Source organism: Stegodyphus dumicola, chromosome 2 (genome assembly GCF_044657685.1).
Source record: "Stegodyphus dumicola isolate Sdum_Otavi_A_Nest chromosome 2, ASM4465768v1".
NCBI lineage: Eukaryota > Metazoa > Arthropoda > Arachnida > Araneae > Eresidae > Stegodyphus > Stegodyphus dumicola.
In genome coordinates this window covers 48,665,300-48,683,640 of record NC_140769.1, presented here as the reverse complement: position 1 = coordinate 48,683,640, position 18,341 = coordinate 48,665,300, and the positions used below count along the sequence as shown (strand labels likewise).

The window sequence follows — 18,341 nt, the reverse complement described above, 5'->3', positions numbered from 1 at the left end:
CTAATTACAGCATGCTGAAGCTTTCAGCTTGTGTAAAATTACGATTTGCAAGTTAAAAACAGTTAAGTAAGGAAATATAAGTTTAATGAAATATTAAAATATTTATGATGTTAAAATTTAAATTGGAATTATGAAAATTAGTACATTATATATTTTGGTGTTTTAAGTGTTGGTCAGAGAAACAAAAACATTTAACGGATCATCCCTGAAGAATCATTATAATTTAACTAACTAAATTTTAATTTTGTTAAATCATTATAATTTTAAGAATATAGGTTAAATACTTTTAATTGCAGCTGTATCCGAGTGAAAAGTCAGTTATGTTACATAACTTGTCCTTCGTGCTTTCTTTCTGTATTTATATATATATAATAGATTGAAGATGATTGGTTTATTGCTTGCACATAATGAAGAAACTTGCAGACAGAAGCAGACATAGACATTACATACGATTACTGGAAAACTAATTCTTGTGTCACCTATTCTGATTCGCATCACTATTATGTCCGCAATATGCACCCAACAAGTTTTCGAAGCTTACATCATCAGTGATGACGCAGAGACAAACGGATCATATAGAGAAGGGAGCAGCGACGTGTTATTTTGATGCAGGTAAGCAGAAAAGGCGCTATGTATTCAGAAAAGATTTGAGAGAGAAAAACAAATCGAGAGAGAAAAATAGTTTTGGTTTCAATGGAAATATTTTTTCTAATTAGCTGTAACATACCTACAATTCAGACTCACATAAGTAAGCGTGATGCGGATTAATTTTGAAATGATTCATTTTAGACTGATATGCTATAAGAAGTTTTTAAGACAGAAAGAGAAAGTACCCAAATTAAAATGAATAATAAAAGTCTTTTGCCAAGTAAAATTAGAAGTTTGCTTTACATATTTTTATTTTATATATATATTAAATACAAAATATAAACAACCGGCTATAACAAGAGAAGTAAATTCCCCTTGCTTCATTACTTTTTGCACCGTTACTCTATGTCTGTCACTATTACCATTAGTTTTATCTCTGTCAATATGCTTTGATTTTAACGAGATAAAACACTTTTTTTCATTATTTATAATAAATATTAAGTTTTTAAACTTTACTAGCTGTTGTTTAAATTTGAAATATGATATAGTGCAAAATACAGTATTTCTTTTAACCTTTTTCTTATGTCAAAGAATTAATTAATTAACATAAACATTTTCAGAATGCATATGCCTTAAATGGATAGTCTTTGAGGAGTTTCATTTTTAATTCATTATTCATTACGCTCATTATTAATTAGGATAATTGCTTTTCCTGGCGTAAATATTTATTATTTTAATGAATAAATGAATAAATTGTTATTTCCAGTTGATTCTTTATTCCTTTACTGCTAAAAGGAGCCAATTTCCGACATCAGCACGGCTGTACATTTTGTATAGCTTAGAATTCATAAACTTGAATCTGAGTGTAATCTCTCTGAGTGCTTCTCACACTCTCAGTAAACGCATTGAAAACTGGATTTTGCAGTTCAACAATAAGCCGATTTCACGAAAAATAATTTTATTATTAGGGTGTGCTATTCAATTATTTGTTAATTTAAGGTGTACGTTTAATATTTAAACCTAGTTACTTCTTATAGAACGTCCTTTCAGTTAGAAATAGAAATTATTTTGTGGATAATCTACATCGTAAAATTTACTGTGTCCTCATATACACTATGTCTTTCTTCTTTTAATTATGGACAGGTTTCGTACTGTATCACATAAAGTGTTATCTTTAGAGACAGTTAAGTTCTAGTTTCAGTAATGCTAAGTTAATCTCTTGGACAATGGCATCTTTACACGGTTCAGAATGTAACCTGAATACAGGTGACAGGTGACGGAGGACGGAGACGCCTGGTGTTTAACATGACGCCTGGTGTTTAACGCCCTCCCCTATCTAGGAATAACAACTCCCTGGAGCCCCGTGAGGCTGCCTCGGGAGTTTATAATACAGATCTAAAGATCAATACATGGCCAAATGGGTTGAGGTTTATTGTTTGACAATGGTTACCTGACAATAGCTTTGTGGGTGTGCATGGCCGTTGGAATAACACAGATACATAAAAATATACAAAACAAATACAAGAATAGATACATGTACAGACAAAAACAAAGAAATACTAACAGATACGAACACAAGGATGCATTGATATTAAGAAAAATATGAAGAGAGACACATATGTAAGATAGTAAGTAATACAAGAGCGCAAAGAATAAAAAAAAACCTTAAGTATTAAAAAAAAAAGACTAAAATACACAATGGGGTAAAGGGAGTCATATGTGTATTGCTGGTATCCTTGTGGTTGTAAATGTGCTGTGAGTTCTTAAAGTAACCTGAATACAGTTAAGTTTAAAAGAGTGTTGTGTAAAGTTTGTAGAGACTTTAGGGTTTTTTTTTTTTTTTCAGTTAAGATGAGAAATATGCAACGGTTTCGCCGGGAATCGAACCGCGGACCTCACAATTACGCGCTGAGCGTGCAGACCACTATACCACGAAGGCTTGCTATGAACGCGGGAGAAATACCTTATATACTCCCTCCTTTTAAAGGGCGACTGTTTTTTTTAGGGAACTCAATCGGCAAATCCTGGGTGAGGAGAATCATTATCCAACACCCTTTTAGTTCAGGCGCCATTGTAGAGACATTAGGTTTTTTTTGGGGGAGGATCAGGCAAGAGGAAATATACGCAACCGCCTTCGTCGGGAATCGAACCGCGGACCTCTCAATTACGTGCTGAGAGTGCAGGCCATTACACCACGAAGGCTCGCTAAGAAGGCGGGAGGTAATTATAAATTCTCTTGCATTTGGCAATGCAAATGATTAATAATAATGATTTAATTTTGTCAAAGCACATGTATATTTCATTATTTCCAAGAATCTGCTTCATTGAATTATGTATGTCCTCAAGAATCGGATCATAAACACAAACAGAAAGTCCTTTGGCAGCCAAAGCGCCACCAACATATAATAAAAGCAACTAGCTCATAAGCAATGAAACCGCCAAGCTCTTGAAGTGGCAAACTCCAGTTTAGAAATCTAGAGGTATGACCTGCCTCGGCTTCTGTATATGACATATATGTATATTTCTGCACATAATACAGTATTGTTTCATTGATAAAAAATCTCCATTCACTCCTTGTGCTCCCCATAAATTACTTTTCTCTTAGGAAAAGTAGTTGGCCGACCTGATTCTTGCAAACGATTTCAAAGAGCAAGTCTTCCAAGTGAATTTGCTGAAATAAATTATTTTTTTCATATTACTCTATTACTTCCTCGTCTTTTAGTTAATTTTGTTTTTCATTTTTAAAACATGCAATTTTTTCTTTTTGCACTATGACTCGTTTTCTTATTGGACTATGACTTGTTTCGAGCTCTTATCGTCTTTTGGGACCAGAGCAACCTCCTCGTCCTAGCATAAATTTTCGTTCAAGGCTATATCCTTGACCTGCCTAATTTCTGTGTTAGAATTTAATTTTTAGAATCAATACAATGGAGAAATGATGAAGGAATGACTTGTTCTTCCTCAAAACTAACTGGTGAAGTGTCATGGTCTTTTCATTTTGAAGAAATAATAAAACCGTGATTTGATGAGCCGGATTCACTTCTAATTGAATAATTCAATCTTTATCAGATAAAGTAGAATAAACCTCTACATTAGATTCTTTATGAGAACTAATTTCTAAACTAGAATAGTCACCGTATATTTGTTGTAAAAATTTTATTCTTCCTTCTTCTGACAGATAATTTTCCAACGATTCTGCGACACATGGTTAACAGAAAAAGAAATAGGAGATTAGAAAAAGTGCTAGAAGCCTCGAAGCTAGCGAAATCGAGAGCGCTAAATGAAGTCTTAAGAGAACAAGGGCGAAGAACTTACTAAAATATTCAGATAGACAAGAAAAATGAAACCCGTTTGGAACATTGGCTACTAAGAGAGGAACCACACTTAACGTTCCAACTAGTTGTCGAATAACATTTGGCATGAAAATAAAAATAAAAATAAAATAAATGCCGCCCAAACCTTGCTAACCAAGTGTCCTTAGCCTTTTACTAAACGGAGAAGAACAGTTAAAATGACCGCTAACGATAATTCTAGATATACAATTATATAAAAAAATAATCATTTAAAACAGGCCAAATTAATTATTTTTTCATCTTATATATTTTAAAAAGTCAAAAAAATATAAAAATATTAGAAGAGAAATTAAAAAAAAATATATAAAAAAATTACGAACAATTTAATTGTGTTTGAGGGTCAAAATGCTTGCTTCTGCACTTCTAGTATTTTAATGCTTTTAACATTTTATACGTTTCGTGAAATCATTAACTATATACTCATCTTTGGGATCTTAAACAATAACCTGAGCTTCTCAGATTGTAACTTTTATTTATTTTTGATTTATTTAAATTTGTATATTTTTCTTCGCTGTAGGTATGTTTAATTTTACTTCTCGACTTTTATGGCTTTAGTTGTTACTTTACGGCATTTGCTATTGTTCTACGATACGGATTCGTAGAAATCGTTTCAGCTATTACTCCAGTTAAGCAGTAAGAAATTGAGAATTTATTATAATTAACAAGAGTTCACAGCAAAAATAACAGCTGTAAATAACCGTAGGAAAAAGCGGAGATTAATTAAATCAATCTTAACGCAAGAGATATCTCATACCTAACAAATGCCATGCCTAATATAAACTATAAATCTAATTCAACTAACTCTCTTTAAAAACAGACTCGCTGAAATCAGTCAGAATTGACTTCAAAAGCAGTATATTACTTTAAAATATATACGTCAAAAGTCATAGCAACCTTGCTCACATTTTCGACTGTAAAGTGTGTCCGCATCATCGAACAGATGGAATCTAAGGATTTTTAGAAGATTCGGCTTTTTCCTCAATAATTCGTTGCCATGGTAATGGTTCGGAGGGGGAAAAGGCCTTAACCTTTGTCGGTTGCGCTATTAAGCAATTATTTCCTCCCGAATACACGTTATATCGTAGATTTAGCTGTGTTTAGATAGAGCTGTGTTTAGGGTGCCCATTGCGTTTCGTAACTGGAATGCGAACTCAGCTCGTTTATCACCGTCAAAAAGGTTTTAAAATCTGTTTTAAAGTAAGAGATTATAGCAACTGACAGTTCACTGGTTACAGAGCTGATTTTATATGGGTTTGCTAGATCTTCTGGTACTTTGAAAATGCGTTTTCTCGAAACTTCCAGAAAGTCCGCAAATTGGCGAAAAACCTCTAAATGTCGCCAACGCACCCGCATTTCTGCTCCTATCTCTAGGTCTACTTGAGCTATGTTCATAATTTAAATGTTATTGGATTCAGAATCAAAAATTCTGTAATTCTGTAGAAAAAATAAGCGTTTACGTACAAATGCTCGGCCACAAATTTCACCTTAAGATTAAAAATTAAAATTTTTATCCAAAATATAACCAAAAAATAAATAAAAAACTGAAATATATTTAGCAACGCGCAAAAACGTGCAATAAATGGAAATATTAAATGTTTATATAAATTTACAACAGTGTAACATTTATTTTTAAAACTCAGTGTTTGATCTTATATCATTCTTTTATCATATGGCGTTCTTTTATTTTAATGTTTGCAGTTGGTCTTTATGTAGACTACATACAAATTTACCCCCATTACTGGATTCAAACGTACACTAATTGTCACAGTTCGATTTTGACCTTTTTTCCTTGTCATATAATAAAACAACTATTCTAAAAGGAAAATATGACACAATCTATTTTAAGCTGCTTTTTTAATACAGATGTACCAAATCACACAAAGGTTATGTGCTTAAGTTAAAATGTCTTTATGTCTTTATGGAGAAGTTTCTGAGGACATCGAATCGTATTTTCACAACATATGGAGAAGATCGCAGAAATAATCTACATATATATCAAACTTTTCCAGAAGGAATGTTTAAAAAAATATTAAATAAATCTAGACTAAAGCATTAAGTATACTATAAGGTATTTTCACCCTCCTTTTTGCCTGCCTTCGTGGTGTAATTGGAAGCACACTCGACGCTTATTCAAGAGATCATTTGATTCGCGTATTCGAGTCCCTTTGAGGGAACTGCTCATTTTTCAAGTCTCCAGCATTAAAAAATTTAATGACTTTACAAGTGGTGTCCGAGCTAAAAGGGTGCTGAACGGTAATTCGTCACAACCAATATTTGGCGATAGGGTCCCTTCATTCCCAGTGGGCCTTTAAAAGGGAAAGTGTAAAAGGTACTTTCTTCTTTCCGCATGCCTACGTAACGAAATTGGAAGTATACTCGACATGTATTAGAGAGGTCCTGGTTTCCAGTCCCGGCGAGGACACTGTGCATTTTTTCACATATTCTGCTCCAAAAAAAAAGTTATGACTCTACAAGTATAACAGAATCTTCAATAATATTCACAAAGAGTTATAAAAATTGTCGCTGTTTACTGGGTAATTTCAATCTTATTTTACAATTTTTTGTTTACTCCGTGAAATATCGCTTTGTTAATAAAATTTTATTTAAATCATCTATAAAACTTTATTATTTTGTTATATCTCAAGTGAAATAATATATACGTTTACGATGAGAAAGGAGAATTATCGAAAAAAATGTCGAAAAAAATGTGTTTTTTAATTTGGTTAAAGGAAATAAAATAAATAACCTCTTTTTATTTTATTTATGCGTATGCTCTTTGTTGAAATGAAAACTGAAAATAAAATAGTGATAAATGAAAAAACGCGAGATAAATCTGATGAACGAAAAATAAAATTATTTTTCTTGGAATGCAATGCGTATTTAGCATACAGGAAAGAGGAGACTTAAATTATGCATTTTAAATCAGCTACGGCCCGAATATATTTGCCGATTACTTCCCATTTGGGAGCACCAAATTGCTTCAAAGCACAAAACTCCTTAGTTATAATAATTGGTTGCAATATTTGTGATGCTCCAGTTTATAGGATATGTATATGTACCAGTTATATGTATATTTTCCACTTTATAGGATATATGTATGTAATTATGGTATTTTACTTATTATCGCCGTAATCTCATCTTATCTCTATTGGTTAGCAAATATATGTTCTAAAATATAATACTTATTCCGAAAATGAAAAAAAAAAAAGAATGGGAAGTATTTGACAGAGAAAAAGGCCCTTTGAATTGATAACAGGATAAAAATTTTTAAAATATAGAAGCGATAAAATTATAAATAATAATAATTATTAAAAGGAATCCAAGACATGAAATATTAGCTAAATCAGAAAATAGTCATAAAAATTAATTATTCAAGCTGAAATGTAAAAGGAATTACAAAGCTCTCATTTAATGTTTTACTCTTAAACAACTGAGTCTCTTGGGATACGAGAAATTTAAAATCTCTGATTAGGTTATGTTTCCATGTGATAATTTACCATTGTTTCTGTCAAGAATGGGATTTAACTCGAAAATGTGATGTGTTAAAAGTATGACTTCTCTTACTAAAGACACACTGATATTCATGAAATTCTCAATTGTTATAACGTGAGGGGGAGAACTTCAAAATACAATTCTCCTAGTACGCATACCACGTTTATTGAAAGCCATAATTTTCCAGTATGAGGAAAGAATGAATATTTACATTCCATAACAAAGAATGACGCACTTACTCATTTAACAATGAACTCCCGAAAACATTGTTATGTATATTTCAGACAGCAAATTTTGTAAGCCAAAGAGAAACAAACAGAATAGTTAAACTGCAACGCGTAGCAGACATCATTTCCTTGGGTATATTTAACATTTTTTCCCCTTTGCTTTTTCTGTATTCCGAAAATAAAAAAAATCAAGAGGGAAAAATTATGAGAGTTGTGTAATTTCCGAAAGACGCGGTTACAGTAAGAACATAACAAATGAAAAGCAGTCATAGATAAATTAGTGGTGAATATCTCAATAACATTTCTTTAAAAGAATACCTACGTTCCAATAAGAATGCATATTAATATTAATAATACAATATTTAATAAGATATCTTCCTTTTTGTTTCCTTGTGATTTAAAAATTTTGTTCGTTCTTATTGTTGTCTCTGCTACTCCTTAGACCTCAAAATCATTCATAAATAATTAGAGAAGTTGAATGAGCAGCTGACTCAATGAAATCGCAGACTGGACATTAGTTCGTGTTTTCTTCGTTGTGAATTGTCAGTTCCTGTATTAGGCTGACATGAAGTTCAAACGTTAGAAGGAATATAAGGTGTTTCTCCCGCCTCCTTCGCATGCCTTCCTGGTGTGGTAGTCTGCACGCTGGCCGCGTATTACAGAGGTTCGTGATTCGATTCCAGGCAAAGCCCTTGCTAATGTTTCAGCTCTCCAGGCTCCAAATTACCTAATGTCTCTACAGGGAATGCTACAAGTGACTTTTCCAGGTAGTTTGGGAGGAATTGTCTTTGTTAGTAAGACGAAAACAATCACTATGTGTACGAATCTACTTTAAAATTTAAAGGCGCGCGCTTTCTGAACGCCCTGAGGAAGTAGAAATTTACGTTATATGTAAAATGTGTTAGAGAAAAATAAAATACGCGAGGACGTAAGGTGTAGATATACGCATAGCAATCACCCATGACTTGCTCTGCCATTCCCACCATAGGTATGACGCCACAGGTTTCAAGACTTTGCATTGAAATTGCATTGGCACAACAGATGACACAACATCTGTTGATTGAAATTGCATTGGCACAACAGATGACAAATCACACCGATCGTTGCGCCAGCCTTCGGCATTTATGTGGACACATACTTCATGAAAAACGTATTATAAAAAGAAAGATATTAGCATAAACATGATACAATATATACACTGTTTACAGTGGCTTTTTGTCCTATTGGACATGATTTATATTGGGCTTTCTATTACAGTCTTATGACGTCACGTGTGACATTTATACAGTATTTGATGATTTCTTTGACACTTTTTTTTATAATAAGTATCTTTATAACGAAACTGGAAGCTTCATGGCTCTGTAATTAATGGGAAATTGTTCACCGCGGAATGCCTTCTTCTAATAACAGTTTCGGCTATAATATAGTACTCATGCCTCTGAAAAATGCAATCCACATGAGCACTTTACAGCTTGTTGTAGAAAACGGTCCAAATAGGCTGGACACCTGCCGTGTTTTGTGTACGCTTTCATAAGGAAGACGTCTGTCCTGAGCCTAGCTGTGAAAACTTCCTGGAAGATGCTGTAAGTATGACGTCTATTGGGATATTCATCCGATCTGTTTTGCCAGAGTCCTGTAACGCACTGGTGGATCCTGTGCTGGGCGACCTCTTCTGCGAGTGGGACCCCTACACTGACTGATGTAATGTTAGTAGTTGATTTAACAAGGCTATCTAACTGTTAGTTGGCCTTCTTATCCTGATGTGCTGTTAACCAATTGAGGCAGAGTGGGGACCCCACGTTCTATGCGGGAGAGGGTGTTCTTGAGCTCGAAAATGTGCAGCAGGATGTCGCCTTTCTTGCTAAGACTTTATGGAACACTCATACTGTCCGAGAAGATCGAGATATTGGAAACGATTGACTCATCTGTCCCCAAAGCCGCGTGTCTAAATTCTTCACATTCCGCATGAAATGCGGAAGCTTTGTCACTCAGCTGGAAGAACAGCGAATGAGTCTATGTGTTTTATGGAATACGAAAAAGGCTGCTCCTTACCTTCTCGTTCATCTTCTTGAGGAGTTCTAGACCTTACTCACTGGGTAGGTGTCTATTCCAAGGGAAATCCTGAATTGCGGCTAGATGCTGTGAGCATTTAATGTGCCGTGTTTGTTGGTTGCAAGTAATTCCTTGGAATTATAAGGTACTCATTTATTTTTATTTCCTTTTGATAATCTGCCTGAACATGTTCTTTTCCGCCACAGCCGTAAAGTCGAACGGTATTACTCCTGCAAGAGTCTGTAGGAATGATGTGGATGTGGTTGAGAAAACTTTCTTTATTTTCAAGAGGGTGATTCTCTGGAAGTTTTTGATTAATTCGAACTGTATTCGTAATCCTAATTGGACAACCGTGTAAAATCATAAATTCCACTCCTTGAAGGTAAAGTTATTTCAGTAGGCGTCCTTTTCGATTCCAATTCTGGTCCACAATCCTATTTAAGTAGTTTATAATTGTATTGTATTTGATCTTGATTTCCGCAAGCTGCGGCATCCATGCAAGTTTCTTGTCCAGGTGGGAGTCAAGATATTTAAATATGTCCCGGCATCGGAGTGATAGAGCTTGCTATTTAATTCTTAGCGAGTGGTTTACCAGTTGGTTGCTTTTGGGAAGATTATCATTTTGGTATCTTTGTATGCTTTCGCACAATGGTTGTCCCATTATCTCCACTTATGATTAGAAAAAATCATACGAGTAGATTTGAATCTGGGCGTTGTCCTCAAATTCTATATTTTAAAGCCGCGTTGGAGATGATGATCATAGGACCTATGCTTGAGTTGTGTCGTTGTCCTTTGCTGCACTTGTAATATTAACTCCTTCTTCTCTATACTTCTAAATTCTTCTTCCTTTATATATTATTTTTCGTTTGTTGCAGTAGCTTTTAGTAAGGTTGAAATTCTTTTGAACATTTTACATGAATCAGCTGTTCCAGTAAGACCAGTTACAAGAGATGGTTAAATGCTGATGAGATATCGAGAGAGATCACGTGTGTGTATTGTCTGATGTCCTTCTTATTCGTAATGGTTTCCCTTTTCACTCGTGCATTTCCCCTCTTCGTAATCGTAAATTGTAATTTAACCAATATTAATTTTTAAAATTTTCCTTTTATATCATTATTCTTCAATTTCAGTATTCTGACAATCTTTTTCTATGATCTAATTCTATATTGAAAAAAATTCTTTTACAAAAGCGTTTTGTGTATTTTAACTTATATTACAAATGATTACAACATACAGAGGTTTATAACATATTAACTTTTCATCTATGACACTGAAATCACAGATCACATTAACCTTAACTAATGTAATCCAGTCAACATTTTGGTAACCTCCATTCGAAGAATAATTCAATCATACATACACTTGGCCCTAGATGTTATGCATGTCTCTTTTAAAAAAAGTGTCTATTTCAGTGCACTTATAACATTGATTATTTTAAAATAGTCTTTAATACTTTTAGTATCTTAAATACTTTCATTTGTAAAATGAATTTTTCTTTAAATTTTTTCAGTTGCTATGATTCAGACATGCGCTGATACAACATTTGGTTGCTGTCCAGATGACCAGACAGCTGCTTCGGGACCTAACAATGCTGGGTGTCCAAGTAAGTAATATTAGCTTTCAATAAAGTATCGTATTTTGATCTGTCTCTTAAATTTCAATGCCGAACATTTTATCTTTCTCTAAACAAAATGATTCATCATTTGGCATGAAAAATTCAGCTTCTCGTTTGAACCAAGCTTATGCTTGAAAGTATAAACTATATCCTGAGGTTTCACAGGCACAGGTGATTGAAATCTAAATTCCTCTACTTTCTTTAAATAAAAATCTGTCGGAATATTTAACTGTTGAAAATATTTTACTATATGTCCCGTGCTCATCTCTGGCACCGGAAGGTTAAGTTTTATATTTTTGCATCTAATACGTTTTAAAACTAAATTCTTAAATTCGGGATTTCCGTTATGATAAGATTAACTGAGTTTAGGTGCTCAAATACCATTCTAAGCATGAACCTTTGTGACCACCTTTAGGTAAGTCAGCTCCTAAAATTTATCTCCAGAATTTCATCTCAATAATTCGTTTTAAAAACCTTCGGGCTTTTGTTTGTTTTCCTCCTTTAAAATTGGGATGAAGCTTTAAGAAGTACATTTAATTTGGGTTTGATTATAAGTACAGAAGCAAAGTTTTATTCGCAATTTTTAGATTACTCCATCAATGCTGTAAGCTTTCCATTACCGGATGCTGAATTTTGAGTTCATAAATATCAACAGTTAACACAACAGTTGCCGATATCACTTAATATTATTTTGCCGATTTATATGTTCCTCTCTTTTGTTTTTCTTCTTTGTAATTCAAATCCTATGTATAAAGTATAAAGAAATTTTTTAGTCGCAAAATTTAAATTGCAGCTGAAGATTGATTAATTTCCGAGAATTATTCATTTCCAATGCCATTATTCCGTCAACGTTAAAGTTGGTTACCATCGAGGTTGGCGAAGATCCCGTAAAAAGCACGCCAGTCCTTCCTGCAGAATTTGGAACGAGTTGATGCCTCGTCAAGCAATCAATTTTCGACCAACTTAACGTTTACACTTCATAAACCGCCTTTCGTCGATTTCCACTATTTTCTTAACCCTCTGATTTTACCGTGTTTTGTAATTTATTTTATCGTATCGAATCGATTGTAGTAGAAATCGGGGTTCTTGGCGTGAACGTGGAGGTCGTCATAATAACAGAACTGCAGAAAATCGATATGACGATTCTCAGAAGAGTTTAGAAAATAGAGACAGGAAATGTGAGAAACATGGTACTACGCATAAAAAGGACTGCCAACTGCAGCGAAACCAACTGGCAAACAAGCACATTCTGCATCTCCACCAGTTAAAAGGAGGGAAGAAGGTGTTCAACACCAAAAATAGCAACTTTGTATAAAGGTTCAATGAGTTTATATAAAAGACTGAAATTAAACTACTTAACCGTAGTCAATAAATTAGGCAAATCTGCGATTTCTTCTCCCATGAGCGATTCATCACATACATCCTTGATATCTCAAGACAAATTAGAAATTCCTGTCAGGAGTGAAGCCAGACATAAAGAAAGTTAAGAAAGGAAATCTAGGTAGAATAAAGATGAATACGTGATGATGATTTCAGTGACTGGAGTGATGGTGATGATGATTTACTAAGTAAAAAAGAATTTGCCAAGTCTGGAGCTAATAATAAAAATTTTAAAACTCGGCATAATGCTGATAGAAAGTTTGACGATGTGCGTTTTGGAAATTCCATACATATAGAAAAATATTGAAAAGAAAACACAGAAAAGATTAAATAAACAAGTAGCTATTCTAATAACAAAGACAGGTCTAATGATGAAATTGTATGTCCCAAGGAAAAATCAGTATCTGAAGTGAAAGAAACGGATTAAACAGCTGCAAAAATTGAGTAAAATGGTGCAAGCAGTATGGTAGTACTGGAAAAATAACTATACGAGTGCAATGGGAGGAGGAACTAAATGGTTCTTTAAGAAAGGAAACGTAAAAAGAGAAATCATGGTAATTTTAAAAACTGACAACGTTCCTGTACGTAACTGGCCTCTTGGCTTCTAGGCAAAGACCGTAAAATCAGATTAATTGCAGTGCAACGCGATTTAAAACCAAAAAACATTTTCTTGTAAATACACTTATGCCCAAAAATTAAGCAACAAACGCTAAAAGAAAAAGAAAGAATGAAAAAATGGGAATCAAAACATGCAATTTACATGTGAGGTACAGGTTGCATTGCCAAATGCAAATGGGCAACAAAACTTAGCATGAAACGCAATTCAGCAATCACAGCAGGACACCTTAAAAAGGGGCATGTATGACTTATGTGTCAGTTTGCAATTAGCGAATGTTCCCTGTAATCCCAAATAGCCAAAGCGGAACCCGTGAGCTGAAAAATGAAATACGATGGAAGTCTATTGAGATGTTGCAAGCTGGTGCAAGACTTTCGTGAGAGATCTGAATGTTTATTGTATTGTCATCAATAGCCTGTGGAATCGTCTGGACGCCAGAGATTTACCAGAACGGCAGAATTTCACTTCCTGTTGCTAGGTTCAAGAGGCCGTAGATCATTAACAGCATTACAGCTAGTATCACTTTCCTCTGCTACTGCAGAATATCCCATATCAAACAAGATTGTGTCACTTTGACTGCATGATGTTGATCTGTGATTTGTCTTCCTCTGTAGCCATGGCATATCACAGCGCGATTGCATTAGATCCGTGAATATGGACACCAAAGCATTGTGTCCAAGATCACTAAAGGACTCTCTTGGTGCCAGGGACTCGCTGTCAGGCGTCAAATTCCTCCAAAGACACTCTTACAGAAGAGGAGGAGGTCTACTTCCATGGGCTTCGCAAAGAACGGACGCTCCTACCTCTTTATTCTTCCTGTGGTTCCGTCATAGCCTTCCGATATCTCAACGGAATTCCACATCCTCTTATGCGTCCTTTTATCTCTGCAATGTGTACCAACGCAATATTTATGGACGATAACGCCCGCTTGCATAGAGCTTGAGTGGTGCGGAGTTATCTGGAGAGGGAAACTATTCTGCATCTGCCGGGGTCTGCTAGATCACCGGACCTACGTGCCATAGAGCATGTGCGGGATATGTTGGGACGGCGCGGCGGATAGCGGATCGCAGAAATCAATCTCCAGGCAATCTACACGAGCTTCGATATGCATTACTATAAGAATGGGCTCTACTGGCACAGCAAGCTATCAACGACACTATTACCAGCTTGCCTCGCTGTTGTCAGACATGCATTTCAAAAATAGCGTATCATACACGTTAATACCCGGATTTTTCCATTGCGCTTTTTTCCGACCCATTTCGTCTTTCGCGATATGATGGTAGTAATATATGTGTTTTGTATCTCTCTGCTTTATTGTTTACTGTGTGGTTTAATAATGCCACGCCAACCTCTTGGATCAGTTTCACGTATAAGATTACATATTAAATTGCGTATTAAATAGTTTTGTTTTACTTCGTGTTTTACCTTTGTTGCTTATTTTTTAGTAGGAGTGTAATTATTGTGTTCTTTTATTATAGTTAACCTCGTAATTGCAGTTTTTTACTATGCTGATGTATACAAATATTTAACTGTATTTTTATATTATCACATTTTGTAAAATTTTTCATTGTAAAGTTTGCACTTCCTGATCGATAATATCATATCACGGCAGCAGTATGTTGCGTTTGCCACACATAACGATACTTTCTTGCTATGCTTTTCTATGGTTGACTGCCAAGTGAGGTAGTATATTTTTAAAAATATTGATAGCATTCATGGCTGCGAATGGTTATGAACGGTGTAAAGAGTATGAAAATAAAATTTTAAAAAGTTGAATACAGTCCGTCATATTTGAGATGTGAATAAATGCTTCGCTTATAAAATCGCACTTTTTCCAAGAATCGAAATGGTAATTTACAACTATTAAAAATAGCGTCTCCAACTGATTATTATACACTTGGAGATTTGGAACAATTGCATTTGTAAATTTTACTGCAAAATTAAAATAAATATTAGTTTTGATTGTATGAATCAGCTCATGTTGAGATTCATAGGATACCCGATATTTCAAGTATTTGAAATTCAATTATAATAGAGGACTTTGGAAATTTAGTTAAAATCAACTTACTATCAAATATAATATAAAATTTTTTAAGGGAAAGCTATTTTTGCAAAGAAAACCTGCTTGAGTTATCATAAGATGCTAGTCGCAATGTGATAAGAACTAAATTTAAATTAACATTTGATGTAAAAAATATTTAATTGCATCATTTCCAGATACTTTTCCATGAAACGTAAAAGCTAGAACTTATTTTTATTATTTTGAAAATATCTCCCTACACTTTAATTAAGTATAAGAACGAAAAGTTTTTTATGCAGTTAAAGCTATTTTTAATTAAATCTCAAGGGAATTACACTTTTGATACGTATTGATATAACAGGAATTTTTTTTATAAATTTACGTTGTATTTACTGACAGAAACACTAGCAACTGTTATAAATTTCAAGGTGTATCACATATTTTTTTTTAATTTAACCGACTGTGAATGTTTTATTCGTACATTATTCTTAATCTTTTTCCCCTTCTGTATTTGCTCTCAAGTTTCCTTATTTGAAGAAGACAACTGCTGTTAATATCTTTCTTTCAATAAAAAACTAATCAACTGTTACATTCGGAAAAACTAATCAAGCGTTTTCTTCTCTTATATTGTTCGAAATTCTTTTATGCTCATCTCGGTTTTTAACACAAAGGGAAACCTATTCCAAATGAGTTACTGAAAGAAGCCAAAGAACGTCGCAAACCAATAAAAAGCTGGTTTGTCAGAGGCTTCCTTTTCATTCATCTAAAAATCTCAACGAAAATAGCAACATAAGGGAGTTTTCTTGAACAACAGCGAAACAAAAGTTGGATTATTTTGAAAAACATAATTACTGTTTAACTTTTTTATACTTATAAATTTTGTCAGGTAATCTATTTCAATTAAAAGAAGAATGATATTAATGATATTAGGATGTAAACCAGCTAATTAAATTAGATTTCCTTTGAAAACATCTTATGTAGTAGTACGCTATTTTTTTTAGGCTTCGTGTGCTTTTATATTTATTGCAAGATTTTTTTTCTCAGAACGTATATGCTTGAAATCCTTGAAAGTCTTTAAGTTTTATGCTTGTAACATTTCTCTATGCTAACTTGCAATCAATGATAAATTATAATCAATAAGGAAGTCTTACGTTAAATGTTATATATGTTTTAACTGAAAAATTGATATATTTTCATAAAATAATTTTAGATGGTTTAGAATATACCTTTAGACTTTGCTATGCATGTTTCTTCTGGCATTCGATGAAATACTTTTAGTAATCAAAACGGTTTTAACTTTTGTTATGCTTCTTTGATAGAAAGCTTCGTTCAAAAGTCGATTGTACGCCTCTTGTACATATATCTATGCTAACTTGCAGTCTATGCTAATTTGCAGTATATATATATCCTTTTTATCCCAGTATGTGAAACTGCCTTTTACTACTACTACTACGTGAAAATTATTGTTTATTTATTTCTGTGAACAGTGTCACTATTACAATATGTCACAATTAAAAACATTAGCTTCAGGAGCATAAAATATATTTTTAGGAAATATTGGGGAGGAAAGAGTTGGATCCAAGTAGGTAATCTCTGTTATTAAACAATGAAGAATCTGCCAATCGATCGGTAGGTAATTAGGAGGTAGGCAGGTTCCTCGCACTGTTGAAAAATGACGACACCCACAGCTACCCAATTTCTAAAACACGCAGTCCGTCACCTGAACATGTGCAACTCCAAGGCCGAATTTCGAATTTGATTTTTATTTATTTCATATTTTTTGAGAAGTTAATGATATTTTTATTTTAAAATTCGACGATTTAAAAGCTTTGTTTGACAATTACTATTTAAATTAGCGATAACACCTTAATTCCTCATTTTAATTTGGGTACTTCCCGACACTTTTCTAAAAACAGTAATTGCTCGTAATAACTTTTTCTAAATTACATCATTTCATCCATATTATATGACATTTTACTTAATACTGCTGAAGCACGGGAAACACTTGCATCGTATGTTGAGCAGCGTCACCCTAATAGGATAATAATTATGTAGGCTTCAAATTAGTGCTGTGTCTCCTTTCTGCCAGATTCTGAAGCAAAAACAAACGGCTTTTGGCAAAAACGAACGGCTTTAGACAACTTTCTTGTAAGAAAAAGGATATATTATAAATACAAAATTACATTATTATAAATTTGTTTGAGTGTCATTTTTCAGAATGGAATAGATTATCCTAATTTACAATAATTTCTACGGAAAAAAATGTTTCGCATAACGAGTGTTTTGAATAATGAGTAAGCTTCGGGAACTAATTATGCTCGTTAAGCGAGATTCTCCTGTATTTAGCAAAAGAGTGATCCTTGTATAGCTTTTATAAATATTAATATGATATACAAATTGCATCCTTGTACATCGAAAACAAACAATTAGTGAGATGCATACATACGTATACGGTATGGAGAAATTTAACGTTGTTTTATTTTGCTATGCATTTTGTTAAAAATTAAAATGTTATGCTATGCATTTTGAATATAACTCTAGCAAAGTTATTTATTTAGGACCTTGCATTATCTTGCGTTTTAAGGTGAACCAAAGTAAAAATGCGGTATGCGATTTCTAATTTAAATCAAAGCAAAATTCGTACTTAAATCAACAGTATACATTTTGAAATGTCAATTAAAATCCCAATTTTGCCTTCATTTAAATAAACAAAATAAGCTTTAAAAATACCTGCACAGCGAACTCTAATTAAATCTAATTGAAATTAAAACTTAAAATCCGAGTGCTTCACTGAACTATTTTATTATGTATATATTAAGTACAGTTTTTTATGGTAAACATATTACTTAGAAATATGAAGTCTGCACATATTAGTCTATTGATTAACGTTTTCTAACGCACCTTCACGACACGAGACGTGCTTAAGATTTGTTTTATATCAGTCGCCACTTAAATTTAACATTCAACGATTAGAAAAAGTGCCCTTCAAAACAGCAAT

At 33.5% G+C, this 18,341-nt stretch overlaps 1 protein-coding gene across 2 annotated transcripts in view; it reads left to right on the top strand.

Annotated features, from left to right (window-relative positions):
• Positions 1-18,341, top strand: part of LOC118182863 (agrin-like) — a 1,858,472-nt gene that overhangs the window by 1,474,365 nt on the left and 365,766 nt on the right. For both annotated transcript variants that reach the window (XM_085810649.1, XM_085810648.1), the window contains exon 13: positions 11,223-11,315. In XM_085810649.1, coding sequence (XP_085666775.1) covers positions 11,223-11,315 — 93 coding nt within the window. The remainder of the gene's footprint in view (positions 1-11,222; positions 11,316-18,341) is intronic.